This window comes from Ictalurus punctatus, chromosome 9 (assembly GCF_001660625.3).
Source record: "Ictalurus punctatus breed USDA103 chromosome 9, Coco_2.0, whole genome shotgun sequence".
Classification (NCBI taxonomy): Eukaryota; Metazoa; Chordata; class Actinopteri; order Siluriformes; family Ictaluridae; genus Ictalurus; species Ictalurus punctatus.
This window is the reverse complement of record NC_030424.2, coordinates 11,330,001-11,348,417: the sequence shown is the minus strand read 5'-3', so window position 1 is coordinate 11,348,417 and position 18,417 is coordinate 11,330,001. Positions and strand designations below refer to the sequence as shown.

Below are 18,417 nucleotides of genomic sequence, written 5' to 3'. Positions count from 1 at the left end.
CACTGTTGCGTCCTTGAGCAAGGCCCTTAACGCTCCTCTCTCCAGCTCCGTTTTAAGGAACTGCCGGGTGAATAAATAAATGCAAATGTCTCTCTGCTGATGATGAGACCCGCCAGCAAGAGCCCGTTTTGTGTCTCCAGCCTCAAGATTTTGCAGGAACAAAGAAATCTGTGCTGAACTCAACAGGAAATAAATCGTCTCATCGCTCTGTAATCCCTTCCCCAAGGAGAATGGTGATTAGTAATTTAAATGCATGTGTATTTATTTATTTTATTTTTTTATTTACACTGATGCTGTAGGGTTTTTTGTTTTTCTTTCCCCCTCCTTGGGCTAGGACACCCCCCCCCAAAGAAGCCCTTGATCTGGATCTTATATGGAGTCTGGTGTGATGTGTTCTTGATCACTCTGTAGGCTCTCAGCAGTAGGCTAATGTCTCCGTGCTGCATTGCTTCTCCGCCTCTCTGCGTCTCTCAATCTGTCTGCCTCCGTGCCTCGTTTTACTGTCGTATCACCCGAGCTGCTGCCAGATTTCCAATCATCTCTTCTCACTCAGACAGCCATTGTGCAGTGTGCTCTGAGCAAACATTTTTACTCTGTGACGTCAGTGTCAGACTCGCAGATGTGTTGCGACTAGTCTCGCACCAGTTTTCGAGCCACTGTTAGCAGGAAGACAGATGACCGAGCTGCTTTGGAGACACTATTCAACACCAAACCCAGATCAGAATTTATATTTTAGGACACAATTAGTTAAATTGCTTTTCAAAAATGTTATAAAGTGCAGTAATGAATGATCTCGGTGTCTTAATAAATCTGATGCATGTTTATTGTGCTTCCGTCCTTGCAGAAATAATGGATCATATTGAAAGACTGCAAGTGCTGAAAGACATTGTGAGGAAATTTCCATCTGTGAATTATGAAGTGTTCAAATATGTGATCACTCACCTCAACAGGTAAAACCTTTTGTTCTTTAGGTTGGTTGTTGTGCTCAGTTAAATAATTAAGTTAATTATTTTAGTATCCTTGTGAGAACCTTCCATTGCCGTCTGTATAAAGCTTAACCTATCAACAGTAAGGAAACTTTTGGCTTAGGACCAACCAAATGTCCTCACAAGGTCAAAACTGTCAGATATTCCTGTCCTTGTGGGGATGTTTGTGTGTCCCTTGGTGTACACACCAAGATATAAAAACATGCGTATACAAACACACGTACAGTGGTGCTTGAAAGTTTGTGAACCCTTTAGAATTGTCTGTATTGCTGCATAAATATGACTTAAAACATCATCAGATTTTCACATAAGTACTAAAAGTAGATAAAGAGAACCCAATTAAACGTATGAGACAAAATTGTGATACTTGGTCATTTATTTATTGAGGAAAATGATCCAATATTATATATCTGCGAGTGGCAAAAGTATGTGAACCTTTGCTGTCAGTGTCTGGTGTGACCCCGTTGTGCAGCAATAACTGCAACTAAACACTTCCAGTAAGTGTTAATCAGTCCTGCACATCGGCCTGGAGGAATTTTAGCCCATTCCTCAGTACAGAACAGCTTCAACTCTGGGATGTTGTTGGGTGAAAAATCTGATGATGCTTTAGATCATATTTATGCAAAAATATAGAAAATTCTTAAAGGGTTCACAAACTTTCAAGCACCACTGTACTGCTCTAGTTTTTGTCTTGGCTATGAACTGATTTTACAAACCCTGCTGTAATTTTAGAATATTATGCTGTTAATTAGCTTTCCATGTATTATGCAATGGTCACCTGCTTAGAGATGAAAGAGAGAATCCTTTATTTTTTTAAAAATAAATATTAATATTAATAAAAAAAAACCTTTTAATGATGTACAGAGCATTTATCTTGCAACTCCAGCGTCTAGCATGGCCGCATGATAAAAGCAGGTGAAAGTGGTGAATAAAACTACGAAAAAGGAGAGTTATAATAACTAAAGCCCCCCCCCCCCCCCCCCCCCCCCCGAAAAACTTTCATGTGTACCTCGGGCTTAGGCTTTTTAATTACATTTTGAATAGTGAAGAAAACTCACTAAGGGTAGTAGGCTTTTTGAATACAGGTTTTATGCATTTGCCTTTTATCAGACATAAACTCTTTAGTAATGGTTCTTTTCTCTGTCAAAGAAAAGTGTTAATGTTTTTTTTAATGGCTGTTTAAAACTTGTAGAACTGCTGGCAGACCATTTAATTTGCTCTGATCATGGATCAGAACGATGTTTCATCGTCCAATTATCATTGAATTTCTGTACCCCAGTGTAGAGCATTACCAAATGAAATGTTGTACTTTTGAGATTTTAGCAGTAATTAGGACCACCTGTACACCTGCACATTCATGCAGTTATCTAATGAACCAATCATGCGGCAGCAGCTCAATGCAAAAAACATATAGATACAGGTCAAGAGCTTCAGTTAATGTTCACATCAAACATCAGAATGAAGACAAGATTGTGATCTTTGATCGTGACATAGATGCTGTCGGTGCCAGACAGGCTGGTTTTTGAGTATTTTAGAAACTGTTGAGAATTTCACACACAAGTTTCTAGAGTTTACACCGAATGGTGTCGAAAAACAAAAAACATCGAGCGAGCGACAGTTCTGTGGGTGGAAACGGCTTTTTGAGAATATTTACATTTATATTTAAGACGTTCTTATATTTTTAGTCCATTAATTACATTGTGCTTCTCTAAGCTTTTTGGCTAAATGACCTTTGTGCTCTCATGATAGCATTTTGCCCCCTCCCCTCCCCCAAGAGATATATATATATATAGATAGATAGATAGATAGATAGATAGATAGATATAATGTATGTGTGTGATGTATACGTGAAACACATTCTACACGTGTCATTAATTTTAATAGATTGATTTTGTTGTGGTTGAACCGCGATTGCTGTTTATTATTAGTCAAAGTGCATTGCATAGGAATTGCAATGGTGCTATATTATGCCTTATGTTGTGAGCATATACAGGAAATAGGAAGGCGTTTAGGATTTGGTCTGATTGTGTTCGATTTGAGGTTTGTGAAAGTGAGTGTGAAGTTGGTGCATTTTTAATGAGAAGTGTGAAGTCCAGTCAAATATCATTAAAAAGCGAACATTACTGTAGGTAAATAACTCAAACTTAACCCACAGCATTTACGTTTCTCGTAAAACCTTTCCTCCTTATGATTTTCTTTGCTTAAGAAAGCAACATATAATTTTCACTTTCAGTGGATTATGTAATAGGGACAACAACAACAAAAAGAAATGTTGAGCGCAAAACTTTGTACATCACCACATCATTTAATAAGCACCTTTCACATATTCAAGCATTCGCCACAATAAAAGGAATGCACTCAAAAACAATCCAAACAAAAATACACTTTTTAAAGTGCTGCCGGTAATGAGCACGTTTGCTTTTTTTTATTTATTCATTTCCCCTTCATTATGCATGTTCTCATATAGTGTGATGTCAATCATCCCATCAATCCAGTCTTTCAAGTCTGGGGTTTTGGGGCATTTCCCAGTTGCGTTGAATCATCCTAGCAGCTGTAATACAACTAATCTTAATAAGAACAATAACATTGTACCTTTCCAGTACAGTTCATATTTTCATGTATGCCGAGTTAACCGTGTCGCTTTCTTTCTCTTAGGGTGAGTCAGCAGAGTAAGACGACGCTGATGACGGCAGACAATCTGTCCATTTGCTTCTGGCCGACGCTGATGAGGCCCGACTTTGAGAACAAGGACACGCTGTCCACCACCAAACTTAACCAGTCGGTCATCGAGAGCTTCATCCAGCAGTGCCACTACTTCTTCTACGGAGGCGAAATAATCGAGCCTTCTGGCGCCACAGGCACGTCGCCTCCACACGCCGGGCACATGGGGCACGCCGGGCACGGCATGGTGGAGTCACTGCTGGCTTTACAGCTCCCTCCACCACTGCAGCCACAGCAGGTTCAACACCCGCTGCCCTCCGAACCCCTCATTTAACTGATCATTTCAAAATGGGAAAGGGAGAAGAAGAAGAAAAAAAAGAAAATTAATTTTTGTATCAAGATGATGAATTCCCATTAGAGGTCACAGATATGCATTTTCTTTTTAAAAACAAACAAAAAAACAACAACCCCAAACAAATGAATTTACATCTCTGTGACTGAAAACGACGACAACAAATGAGAAACATGATTTGTTCATGAAATGTGGTGAACCGGTCTGGCCAGACAAGCATGACTGCAAATATAAGGAAGATATATTTATACTACATTTTTTTTTTTTTTGGGTAAAGACAATTGAACCATTCTGTGTACACTACATGCACAATCTATTTTAATGTCTTCACATCTCATTTTTGTCTGCTTTTTTTTGTTTGTTTGTTTTCCCCCCATCCCCTTTCTCTAAAAAGACTTCTTTTGTAGAAATCTGTTTCGAAAAGATAATGAAAACTAATGTGGTGATGGAGTCCTGAGCCCATTGGACTGTTGGGATGAGATTTGCAACACATATAAAACACACACAACCGGTGCACAGCAGCTTGGGTCGGACACCAGCAGTAAAAAAATCACGCTCCTCACATCCTGACCGCCACCGAAGGGGAAGAACTCCACTGGAACTCTTTGGCACATCTGAGAAAAGCGGGTGTTAAGACCGCGGCCTGGATCCTCGCTCCTCCTTCAGTCGTTTTTAGAACTTTTTTTTATTGGGTTTCCATGTTTTCTTTTTTCCTTTTCTGTCTCAAAATCTTGTTTTTGCACACCAACATGCATTGATGTTTTTTTTTTTAACTAAATTTGCATGTCATTTGCCACTTGTAATAACTGAAAGATAGAAGAAAAAAAAAGATGTACAACCTTAACTGTTTTTATGCAAGATTTTTTTTTTTAACTCAATTTTATTTGAGGGAACATGGGGTAAAGAAGGGGTAAAATTATATCTCCTCATCTTATCATGCCATAGGTTAATTTTTAATATCATATTTTGTTTTTAATTGTTTCTCTAGAGAGAAAAATATATATATATGAATACAAATATATATAAATATATATATATATATTATATATATAAAATAGACTATATATATATATATATATATATATATATATATATATATATATATATATATATATATATATATATCAGCAAAATTTGCTGATAAATCATGGGGTACTGGAGCTCTGTATAATCTTGTAAAACTTATAATCAGATTTCTTTGTGGTATGTTGTACTAAAATTTGGACTTAGATGAATTGACTGTACTTAATATTCCCGATCTAAAAAGAAGATAATGCTTTTTTTTTGTTTGTTTGTTCGTTTTTTTTTTTGTAGATGGTACTGAATTTTGTTCCGCTGTAACAAGATGCTGCTTAGAAAGTTTAGTCTTCGTGTGGAAACTAGCTCGATACAGTAGATTTGAGAGATTGATATGAGGAGAGCTTGTACGTGAAAGGGTGGTCAGAGAAATAGTCAAATAGTTTCTCTCAGAAAGACAGAAAATTTATATCTCAGTCAAATCAACTTAACAGGAAAAGGGCTCAATAGGTTTGGGGGAAGCGCACTGCTGCTAGGATCCCATTTGTGTAGTTAGAAGAAGCAACATTTGTTCATATGACCTGCCTCATACAAACCTGTTGTACAAACTGAAGAAAGAAAAAAAATTAACATCATTGCTATGTATTATAGTAAATAAATGATTTTGACAAATCAAGTTGATCTCAATTCTTTTGACCTTTGACTGTTTATCTGTTGACTCGATATCTTTTCACATGGTGGATGTTTTTATTTCTGAGACTGATTGGTCAGCCTCAGGCTTTGTGAACCGCTCGGTAACTCGAGTAACCACTCTGAGCAGAAAAGCACCTCGGAACACGCGTCACTATGATGAGCTACAGCAGCAGACCACATCAGATTCCTCTCCTGTCAGTAACAGGAGTCTGACGCTACAGTGGACCAAAACTTAGTAATTGAACATGAGGGGGAAAAGACCATGCAATGTTTTTCCAACCTTTAATTATTCACTTTACGGAGTGGCTGATTGGATAATTGTGTGAATGAGCAGAGGTCCTAGTATATATTGCATAAGTATCCCCCTCACCCGTTGATCTTTTCACCCATTGAATTTTTTTATTGTGTATACAGCATACTGTATTCTTAAAGGGCCCCCTGGTGGCTGGCATGGGGACTGTTAACTACAGGCAGTTTAGTTCGAAATGCATTTTTAAGCCATTTCTCTGAAATACTGTAGCTTACTACATCCTAAAGAACTATATGAATACGTTTGGATCTGTCTGCATAGCCTTGACATGCAGGCGTCAGTAAAAACCCTTTTGCAGCTGTAGAATCAGCTCTTATGTTTTGGGAAGACCGAGTTTTTAAGCCACTGCAGTCGAGAGTCGGTTCTGCAGCAAAGCAGTATTTCCTCCTCCCCTCCCAATGGCAGCTGATTTTTGCTTCAATCCTCTGGCACAAAAAAAGTGATTTAAGCACATTTCAGATGAGGATTTTTTTTTGGCTCTCGCCTTTAATCCATGACAAGAATTTCTTGGTCCCTGCTGAGGATAGACTCTCCGAACTCACTGCCTCACTTCCCTTTAGAGGTGATTCTGTGAAATATAAGCAGTTTTAGACTGCTTATCTGCTTAGCACTGTGTTTCCATTGTAATACACTGTTGTGGTTGGAGCCCTCTTGTGACCAACTAAGAGGACTCCTTGAAATTGACCTCATAGTGCCTGGATTAACGTGTTTTGCAATAGACATGCTCTCTTCACCTGGAAATGAATGGTAGTGTAGTGAGAATGTTTTGAAAATGTTTTTTTTTTTTTTTTTTTTTTTTAAATGGAAAATTAATCATGTCTGACTTTACACAAATGTGCTTTCCCTAGAGTACCTCCCTAAATACTTGTAGGTTGATGTCATCATTAACTAGAGGTGTGGTTTATTTGACTGACAAGCTGTCTATAGGATACAAACATGCTTATGTATGCAAGAAAACAAAATAGGTTAATCTCTGTGTTTGGATCAAAATAGAGCTTGATCAGACAGAATTATATTTTAAACATGATGGATTAGAAGATTGTGTACGTCTTCTGTGAAACGACAGGAGTACTAATCATTGCTGTTACGCGGTAGCGAGTAAGGCAGAGTTGTGTGCTTGAACTGAGCCACACTGAATCCTTGAACTGTGATGGTTAAGGCTTTTGAGCATTGCTCAATACAGATACTGAACATTTCAGTGGGCTTAAAAGATGACATTCTGACTTTACCTTCCCTACATTGTGACACCACCATCCATGTCCATGACTGTTCCTCCCACACCAGCCGGAGAATGTTTCAGTCGGACACATGAGGAAAGCAGAGCTCCACCTCTCTTCCCAGGTGACTCCACGGAATAAATGAAACGCCTTGCAGGAGTATCAGTCCAGAATGAATCTCCATCAAATGAGTGATTTTTTCCTCAGCTATATGACTAACTCTTATATATGCAGGAAACACTCTGTTAACGCAGGTCTTCTACAATGGATAGTCTGGAACATTAAGTGCAACATTCCAAGCTCTTCAGCACACTTTCTACTAACAAATCTTTCCCTTTAACTGACACATCACACATCTTACTCAGATACACTATAACAACTGTTGCCACAAACTGTCTAGAATGTCTCTGTACAGTATGTCATACTGTAGCTTTACACTTTCTCTTCACTGGAACTAAGGGGCTCAAACCTGTTCCAGCATGACAATGCACCTGTGCACAAAGCGAGCTCCACGAAGACAAGGTTTGAGTGGAAGAACTCGAGCGGCCTGCACAGAGCCCTGGACCTTGACCCTACTAAACACCTTTGGGATGAACTGGACCACCAGGTCGTGTCACCCGACATCAGTGCCTGAAATCCACATCAAGATCAAACTCAAAACCCTGAAAGCCATGAAGTGGCATTGCTACCCTCTGTGCCACTGTGTCGTTCCAAAACTAATACAATTATTCCAAATTGTTTCTCAGTAAACACCACTCTTCACTAATAGAAGTTTTCAAATCAGCACAAAGAACGGGGACTAGAAGACAGTGAGGGTAGACATACCCTTTAAGAAACGTTTGTGTGCGCCATTAAAAATAAACGACAAAAACCCAGCACCAAACAGTAGCAACAGGAGATGACAAATATACTCATACTTCATGTAAAAGTCTTAAAACAGACTATGCAAACACACTGCATGCAATTCTGATGCTTTTTACTGATTTATGGAGAGTTCACTTGAATAGCGTGAAGATAACAGCTTTCAATGAGCCACTTATGGCAACATTTGCATGAATATAACAGGGATTTTTGTCATCCAGGTGCCACCATGGTGCTCAGTCCAGATTTAATTCGGCTGAGTTATGTAGATCAGTACAGCCAAGAAAACCAGCAGGGCGATCTGTAAAAGTGATACTGTGCCAATTGTTTATGACCTTTTTATTTGATAACCCTAAATAATACATATGTATAATTTTCTGTGTACATCCAGTCTTTGCTGGCTTCCTCATTAGGCAAGACATAAATCATTATTTTTACAGGAGTTCTCAAAGTACTGGTTGTTATAGAAGTTCATTCAACTGCCAGTATAGATTTCATTTCTCTTCATCCACAATTCCAGCGTGATCTCAAGATTCCCTTCCACCTGCTCTGCTAGAGCCTCTTCTGCTCAAGCAACTACATCTTGCACTCCCTCAGTTGTCTTAACCATGTCACCATGCTGGAAGAAAACACTGTTATTCCTCTCGTAATTTATCATCTGCCTGCTCTGCCAGCACCTTCTCTACTCAAGCAAGTATGTCTTCCACCCCTTCGATTAGCTCAGGCAAGAAGTTTTCTCTCAAATGAAATGCTGTTATTCCCGAGAGGTTCAGATCTCATTTTTCACATGCAGAAATACTAACGTCGGTCTACAGTCATTAGTTCGACATACATCAAAATGGCATTACGGTGCAGCATAAATACAAACTCATTCATTTTATGTTATGTTGGATGAGAATTAGAGTTACAAAAAAAATGGCTTTATGAATAATTATGCAGGATGTAGCTGTAGTGCTGGTAGCAGCTCTGCTATGTGGATCTGAAGCAGATGCAGTACTACGTTTTGCCCTAATCCGGCACAGTGTCTGTCTGTTGTTTAAGTATAAACAGTGGATAAATGGTGGAAATCACCTGTATGCCTTCTTGCACATGAGCACATGCCTGCCGAGATCTTTCAGCAAAGTCACAAAGTGACATGTAACAGGATGCAATAAACAAAACACTGATGTCATACACCTGATTCCCTGGAACCTAGATGGCAGTTCCAAATGACAAAATTATGTTGTTTACATAAACAACCAGTGTTCTGTTCTGTTTCACCCCTACTAATGACAAGGGGTGGTGAGAATCACCTGGATAGCATATGCCAACAATTTCAAGAGTGACGGACACACCTTAGACAAACAAGAAGTGTTATTAGAGATCACTGCTGCAGTCACACCACTGGGAGGGAGGAGCAATGCTAACCTTGTAGAACCTGGAGAAAGTGCACAGTGATCCCCAGGTAGCAGGAGCACAGAGTTCCTGGAGCAGCAAATAATGGCAAAGAAAAAGAGAAGCTCCAAGTAGAGTGGCATGTTACCTGTAGGCCATGGTGATGCATCATCTTTTGACAAGGGGGATGTGCCTTTCAACTGCCGAGAGTCTAAATAGTAGGGTTCAAGTCTAAATAGTGGGGTTCATAGGGGAACAGCAAGAAAAGCACTGCAAGTTTGCCTTCAGGAAATGCTTCATGGTTAAGCAACCGATGCACAAAATTGAGTAATGTGAGCTCGGGCAGGAATACCAGATTCAACTACATGGTCACCTCAGAGCTATCTTTCTCTGGAAAAGTAGCCCAACTACATAGGCCAGATCCAGCATGCATTTCACCCAATGTTTTTCCTCAAATAAACAAAAAGGCAGCTTTCAGAGACACCCATGTCAGTTCGGCATCTTACAAAGGCTCATAAGGAGTGGCATTCAGAGACTCCAACTGGATCCAGCATATGGGATGCACAGCAGTGTTGGAATAGCTTTTCTTGCAATTAGGAGTGTTTCCTAGACTGTTCACTCGCAGGGAAAAAAAATAAATAAAAATCAGATAGTAAATATGCCAAGCTGCCATTGTTGGGCCCTTGAGCAAGGCCCTTAATCTTCTCTGCTCCAGGGGTGCTGCATCATGGCTGACCCTGCGCTCTGACCCCAACCTCCTAACATGCTGAAATATGTGGGGGGGGAAAAAGCATTTCATTGTACTGTAATGTATATGTGACCAATAAAGACATCATTAGCAAATGGTAAGGCCAGTCATGGGTGAAATTGACTTGGCATTGGCAAGCAAGTCCACCTGCACCTTGCCGAACAACAGTGCAAAGAGTTGGCCACGAGATGTACGAGAGGAGTTGCGCTCAGTGAGGCCATATGTGGGTGGGCCACCTGAGATTTTGTGCAACGTTTAAAGATCTACCCAAAATTATGCCACCTGACATTTGATGTAGCTGACAGTTACCACGTTGTCAGAATGTACCAATGTGGTGATGACAGAGCTGGTAAGAACAACTTGGCTGCTGGACTTGAGTCAGATTTGACTTGAAATTATGGTCTGCTAGCCAAGTGTGCAATGTTGCACATTCAGCACATGGGGTTGTCAAAGTCAGATGGTCACATAAATGGTGGATGATTTTGCCTTCTCAAGAATTCAGACACTGGCTGCATGAGTGCACCTTGCAGTATGGCTGTTTATGCTAACCACTCACTGTACTGTACAGTATTTTTTTTTTAACAAGAATAAGGGGTCTGTTGTGCAGAGGGGAAAACCAACTCCAACTCCAGAGCTGAGAAATCCAGCTAACTTAGCAAACTCAAAGGGTGTGATATGGCATGGGGAAAATTGTTGGTATAATGTTGATCGGCAAGGCAGCGGAGGATACAGAAACAGCTATCTTACACAGAAGCATAGACTTGTTGGTCAGCTAGATAGCAGGAGATGTGGAATACAGGGAGAGACAACTACAAGTGATGAACTGACTCGTATGGAGAATGAGTGGAAAGTGCCACATAATGAGCAGAGAGAAAAAAAACAATAAAAGTGCAAGTTTGTAGGAAACATATCAAACAGCACAGTGATGGACAGCAATGCCAACAAGGGATGGCTGAATCCAAGCTAACAGATGTCACAATTCCATATCAATCTACAAAAAAAAAAAAAAGTGCTAGTAATACATATAAATAATAATAATAAAAAAATACACTGACTAAGGCAGAAGAGATGAGAGGAAGCTTTGGAAGACAAGATACTTGTAGCTCCGTTCTTGTTAAATAAAGTTCATGTATCTTATAGTGTTCAACTGTCCTTGTGATCCCGGTGATGGAAACAATGGCACGGCAATGGCAAATGATGCAGCCAAATGCTGTTGCCAAGAATTCCAACCTGACAGACATTGTGACAGTCAAAAAATCTGCAGCTTCTCACACACACAAAAAAGTATTCACATATACTCTAGTGACCATAATGAGAACAGTATGTGAGTATCACTGTCAGTGCCATGCTTCTCAGCACAAAATAACAGATGTTACTTGTCTGGACTTTTTTTACTCAAATAACAAATTATCTCCGCAACAAACGCTGCAAATATGTTCTTTTTTTTGGCCACTGCAAGCATGTGTACAAAAAACGTCATTCTTTTTGGACTGCTGTTCATAACACATCTGTGTAAAGGATGCGATGCTACTGATTTAGAAAATGTGTGCATGAGGGTTATTACAGAGCAGAGAGGTCTGTTCACATAGGCTAACATAAGTCATAAACAAAAAGCTAGTGTAAACTGTCAAGGCAGAAAGATTAGTTTGTGCAACAACAACAACAAAAAAAGTTTTTAATATGAAGGAATTCATCAGTGAGAAAAGGTTCATGTTTTGGGTTTATATCATTTTGAATGTGTCTATAGTGGAGTACCAATTAAAAAAAGAAAAGAAAAGACATTTCTCCAATGCTTATATTTATATATATATATTTATATATATATATATATATATATATATATATATATATATATATATATATATATATATATATATATATATATATATATAAAATAATAATAAAAAAATAAAAATCACAGAATGAAAGTAAGCTTTCTGTGTTTTTTGTTAACCCACAGACCATTTCTTTAGCTGAGCCTAGATGTTGAGCTAAATAACATTGACACTTAGCTAAGACAACCAGTTTACAGGAACTACCAGCCTTTAAATAAGTATCCAAGAAATGTAAAAGGTGAAACCTAAAGCTCTTTTGTGTGTTTATAGTTTTTTCCTTTTTATTATTCTGGAACATTCTTCACAGCTCTGACTATGTATAAGACTTGTATACAAAATAGACATATACAAGCCTTATACATTATATACTGTATGTGTATAATCATGTAAGTGTTGTTTCTAGCCTTCATTTTTCACGCAATTACAACAATATTGCTAATCATAATAATACAGTGGTGCAATTCTCAAGGTCAGTCATGATTTAAATAGATATCTATGAACATTATAACCGCATCGTCATTAAGCGTTACTGGGTTTTACCTTCGCATCTAAAACATAGACCACAACCAGGACTGCACGTTGAAAGCTTACAGTCGTTGCAAGAATATACATAAGACCAAACAAAGAAACCTCTATTCGAATATATGGATTAAATGCATATTATAGGAATAAACCATGTCATGTGCCTTTGTTCTGCTGAACACTGGAAGAGATAAAAGGTGAGCATCTCCAAATTTACTGGATGTTAAAACGTAAAATATTATCTCAAGATTAAACACAAGGAACTGATGACATGACCATTAATAAGTATGAAGCAGCTAAACTGTTTCAGATGTCATATGCTAAAGGTAGACTCCATACAAAATTCATTTTATAGGCAATTCCTTATTGTTAAGAGAAATTTATGCAATATTCCCTAAGCATGGAACGAATGCACCGTTAAGACAGGCCACTTCCTGTCAGATCAAGTAAGGCGAAGCAAATCAAAAGCTTAAAGTTAAACTTTGCAGAATAAAAAAACAAACAAAAAAAAAAACAAACAAAAACAAATCATGTTTCCATTTTATAAATGCACAATGTTGATGTGGCATTTGTTTCACGTTAAGGAAGTAAATCTGAGTTTAAGTTCAACATTCTGATAACTGTTTACCAACCTTTCACATCCACCTTTGAGAAGCTTCACTTCACAACAGAAAGGTGAGCTTGATAAATGTACCACTCCGCTGCTTTGACACGTCCAGTTTTTGTATTTGCACCAAAGCCATAAGGGCAAGGACTGAGATGGAATTAAGCAAGCTGCTGTAAAAGAATCCTGAGATTGAAAGGTTTGTGAAGGCTTTGTGTTCGCCCTCTTCAGTTTAACACACAACAAGCTGGAGTTCAGTGGCATGGAAGTGAGAGACGTTTACTCCAACCATATGACTGATAGGATTCTTATAAAGTACAATGAAAAGTGCAGATGAACATAAAAGATCTGTTCATTTAGGGAAACGTTCTCACTTGAAATCAAATCAAATGGTATTATTAATTTGTATTTGTAAGTAATATAAGCAACCCTAATCAAAGTAACATAAATGGCCAAAGTGTCCTTTTTTTGGTACTTTCCATAGAGGCAAAAAAAAAAAAAGAAAAAACAAAAAAAAAAAGAACAACCTGATACTGTAGAGCAAAAGTTCAGTTTTTATGAGTTGGGGATAAAATGAGTCAGATTTGTGAAGTCATACTGAAAAACAAATGACGGTGGCAAGAAAGCTCACATGGAGAGGATTTTTGAAGGCCGCAGAAGACATCGTTCCCTTTGCTTTTTCTACTTGAAGGTGGATTGAGAGAAGGCCAAAAATAGTGCAAGAGGTAAATGCTAATAATCGCATGATCAAGGTTGGTAGCAGTGCTTATAAGTAATCGATATGTGGGATGACGTCTCTCCTCTCAGGGAGAGGTGAGGAGATGATAAAGAGAGAGAGAGACAGAGAGAGAGAGAGAGAGAGAGAGAGAGAGAGAGAGAGAGAGCGAGCAATCAAGAGCGAGAGAGAGAGAGAGCAGGAGAGAGAAAGCAGGAGAGAGAGAGAGGCCAGTTAACGTGGTCAAAATGGCGGGTGTGAATAAGGGATTTTCCCCTGCTGCCGTCCTGCAGCAAGATACAGTGGTCACCTGCCACTCTTTCTCAGCCCTCTCCTTCCTTCTCTCACTTTTACCATAATGCCTAGCTCTGTCCATTTGTCCTTTTCTCCCCTGATTCGGGTGCTGGATCAGGACGAGCCACTGGAGCTACGAGCGTCTCCGTCAGGCCAGAGTGTGGCCGGCCGTCCTAAAGATTCAGTCAAATGAGGGGACTGAAACTGCTCGCTAACCAAGTTCTCATATTCACTACTGTCCTCATCTTCATCGTCATCATGGTCTTCCTGGCCAATGGTGTGCCGGTTTAGAGAGTCGGAGCTGGAGCCGTCTCCGTTGCCCATGCCTATGCCTGGACTAGGTGAGGGATGTCCAGGCGAGCCCACGGCTTGGGGGCGGGGCAGCAGGATGGCACTGGGTGTGTCGGGTGCCAGCTCATTGGTGTAAAGTGCCGCAGGCTCAGAGTTTGCATGCCAATCTAGGCTCGGCTCCAGCGGCGGGCTCTGGAGAGCCACGCGTGTCAGCGAAGGAGGGGATGGATCAGACAGAACTGAGTCGTCCTGCATCGAGTGGACATCAGAATTCAGAGACTCTTGGTTTCCTAAGTAAGCAATGGACATATAATGAATGATGATGGAAAGAGTGAATGAATGATACATTTTTGAAGAAGTGAATATACAATAACTTAAGTTCATCGTAAATCGATCTAATGCCTGCTAAAAGACGTACTCCTCTCCTCTGCAGCAGTGCTACGTTTTCTGAGAGCAATCTCCTCTTTCAGCTTTTTAACTTCCTCCTGGATTTTCTCCTTCACTCGTTCGCTTTGATCCACCTCCGCACAAACAGCCTAGGAACAGACAGAACAGTGTTACAGCACCAGATCTCACTCACACCATCCAACAGCCTACAAACAAGCTGGAATAAAGACCACCACTACACAATTTTATAGAAAATAATTGTTAGCTAGGGTACATGGACACGAGTTAGTTGCTATAGAAGTCAGGTTGTTTAGCTCAGGCAGCCAAAAGTAAAATGCCAAGATGCACCATCTGTATCATTTCTGCATGCTAACAACTAAAAAATGAAGCACAGAGCTAAAGACATTTGAACAAATACACAGGACACTGGTATTACACACACAAGCGCAGGGGTTATCAATGCCAAAATGTGGACAAACATGTCCATGGCAAGAACTTCTCTGTGTCTGCATTTAAATAAGTAGCTAAGACATAGTCTCTATATAATCATCAACAACGTAGGACACGGATTTGGTTTTTAGAAGCGTTAAAAATCATTTTGAATTGTAAGTGACTTTCGTAATGATCAAACGCTTAGGGTTCTGTTTACTGACTACACTTTAAGTCCATGATAAAATCCCATTTTTGACCATAACGTCCCACACCTGGACATGTGCAAGGGTGTTACAGAATGTTCCACCAGAAATGTCAAAATATGAATACGTCCTTGGCATTCCCTATATAAACCTTTATAAGTATGGAAGTAAGCACCTAAACTACAGTGAGGGAAAAAAGTATTTGATCCCCTGCTGATTTTGTACGTTTGCCCACTGACAAAGAAATGATCAGTCTATAATTTTAATGGTAGGTTTATTTGAACAGTGAGAGACAGAATAACAACAAGAAAATCCAGAAAAACGCATGTCAAAAATGTTATAAATTGATTTGCATTTTAATGAGGGAAATAAGTATTTGACCCCCTCTCAATCAGAAAGATTTCTGGCTCCCAGGTGTCTTTTATACAGATAACGAGCTGAGATTAGGAGCACACTCTTAAAGGGAGTGCTCCTAATATCAGTTTGTTACCTGTATAAAAGACACTTGTCCACAGAAGCAATCAATCAATCAGATTCCAAACTCTCCACCATGGCCAAGACCAAAGAGCTCTCCAAGGATGTCAGGACAAGATTGTAGACCTACACAAGTCTGGAATGGGCTACAAGACCATTGCCAACAGCTTGGTGAGAAGGTGACAACAGTTGGTGCGATTATTCGCAAATGGAAGAAACACAAAAGAACTGTCAAGCTCCCTCGGCCTGGGGCTCCATGCAAGATCTCACCTCGTGGAGTTGCAATGATCATGAGAACAGTGAGGAATCAGCCCAGGACTACACGGGAGGATCTTGTCAATGATCTCAAGGCAGCTGGGACCATAGTCACCAAGAAAACAATTGGTAACACACTATGCTGTGAAGGACTGAAATCCTGTAGTGCCCGCAAGGTCCCCCTGCTCAAGAAAGCACATATACATGCCCGTCTGAAGTTTGCCAATGAACGTCTGAATGATTCAGAGGACAACTGGGTGAAAGTGTTGTGGTCAGATGAGACCAAAATGGAGCTCTTTGGCATCAACTCAACTCGCCGTGTTTGGAGGAGGAGGAATGCGGCCTGTGACCCCAAGAACACCATCCCCACCGTCAAACATGGAGGTGGAAACATTATGCTTTGGGGGTGTTTTTCTGCTAAGGGGACAGGACAACTTCACCGCATCAAAGGGATGATGGACGGGGCCATGTACCGGCAAATCTTGGGTGAGAACCTCCTTCCCTCAGCCAGGGCATTGAAAATGGGTCGTGGATGGGTATTCCAGCATGACAATGACTCAAAACACACGGCCGAGGCAATAAAGGAGTGGCTCAAGAAGAAGCACATTAAGGTCCTGGAGTGGCCTAGCCAGTCTCCAGACCTTAATCCCATAGAAAATCTGTGGAGGGAGCTGAAAGTTCGAGTTGCCAAACGTCAGCCTCGAAACCTTAATGACTTGGAGAAGATCTGCAAAGAGGAGTGTGACAAAATCCCTCCTGAGATGTGTGCAAACCTGGTGGCCAACTACAAGAAACATCTGACCTCTGTGATTGCCAACAAGGGTTTTGCCACCAAGCACTAAGTCATGTTTTGCAGAGGGGTCAAATACTTATTTCCCTCATTAAAATGCAAATCAATTTATAATATTTTTGACATGCATTTTTCTGGATTTTTTTTGTTGTTATTCTGTCTCTCACTGTTCAAATAAAACTACCATTAAAATTATAGACTGATCATTTCTTTGTCAGTGGGCAAACGTACAAAATCAGCAGGGGATCAAATACTTTTTTCCCCTCACTGTATGCAATCATCTGTGAATTCTTTAGTAATGTGGTCTATGTTATGTTTTGACTCACCTGCACTTTCTCCTGAAGGGCACTGTACACCTGGAAAATGGCTCGAATATCTTTCATCACTCCATCCTTGTCAAAAAACTCAGCTCTAAAAATGCAATTCACATAAATTAAATTATTTTATATATATATATATATATATATATATATATATATATATATATATATATATATATATATATATATATATAATGATTAACACAGGCTTTCCAGGCCCACCTAAGCTGCTGTCACAGTGGATTTACGCTCTGTGAATTTCTTCCCTGTGGAGCTAAACCAGGCAATCATGAGCAGTCCTGGTGTGACATGTTTCTGAGGGAAAGTACTGGTTCAGTGACCACTTTAGTCATCTAGCTGCTAGTCTGACATTTGTGAGTGATAAGAGACATTATGTTGACTAATCTTTGCAGACTGCACATTAGCTCGTGAAACAATATTATTAGATTCATTTAGATAGTTTGTGGTAGTCTGTAAGCGCCTGTTAATCATTTGCTGAAATTATGTAGGTGGAGTACTGTGCAAAAAGACCTGCAAAGAAATGTTGTAAAACAAAAATAACAATTAAATGTTCCTACATATAAAAATAAATAAATTCTAGTGCAGTAAACAGTAAGAAACGAAACAAAGTAAATCTTTGGTGCGACAACCCTTGGCTTTAAGAAAAAAAAAACCCACCAGTCTCAGGTATAACTTGTGCAGTTTTATAAGGACATTAGTTGCTAGGTTTTACTGAGCATCTTGCAAAATCTGCCACAGTTCTTCTGGAGACATTGTCACACTGGCCTCTTTTTTGCATGCAAAACTCAGTAGCCTTCATAATGTTTTTTTCCAAAAAGTGGTCTGTTATGTAACGTTGCGTTCTTTACTGACATACAAACATTTCTCTAGAACATTTCATTTTTTGCTGGGAAAGTAATGTTTGGAAATATAAAATGCTTTTGTGCTGACTCAGTAATGCAGAAGTCATGAAAAAAATCTATAACAAAATTTGGACTAAATTAATGGGGTGTCCACGACTTTTGCACAATACTGTATGTACTGATGTTGTATGAAATTATAATAATAGGTTCCTC

The 18,417-nt window shown here is 39.5% G+C and overlaps 2 protein-coding genes across 7 annotated transcripts in view; one reads left to right on the top strand and one right to left on the bottom strand.

The window, feature by feature from the left end:
* The window catches only part of arhgap5 (Rho GTPase activating protein 5), a 53,963-nt gene extending 48,260 nt beyond the window's left edge, over window positions 1-5,703 (top strand). For all 5 annotated transcript variants that reach the window (XM_017476543.3, XM_017476542.3, XM_017476540.3 and 2 more), the window contains 2 exons: window positions 845-950; window positions 3,642-5,703. In XM_017476543.3, coding sequence (XP_017332032.1) covers window positions 845-950; window positions 3,642-3,981 — 446 coding nt within the window. In that variant the 3' untranslated portion in view covers window positions 3,982-5,703. The remainder of the gene's footprint in view (window positions 1-844; window positions 951-3,641) is intronic.
* A 7,236-nt stretch (window positions 5,704-12,939) lies between these two features.
* Window positions 12,940-18,417, bottom strand: part of abraxas2 (abraxas 2, BRISC complex subunit) — a 13,534-nt gene continuing 8,056 nt past the window's right edge. For both annotated transcript variants that reach the window (XM_017476861.3, XM_017476862.3), the window contains exons 7-9: window positions 17,348-17,432; window positions 14,899-15,016; window positions 12,940-14,770 (exon numbers count right to left, since the gene is read on the bottom strand). In XM_017476861.3, coding sequence (XP_017332350.1) covers window positions 14,304-14,770; window positions 14,899-15,016; window positions 17,348-17,432 — 670 coding nt within the window. In that variant the 3' untranslated portion in view covers window positions 12,940-14,303. The remainder of the gene's footprint in view (window positions 14,771-14,898; window positions 15,017-17,347; window positions 17,433-18,417) is intronic.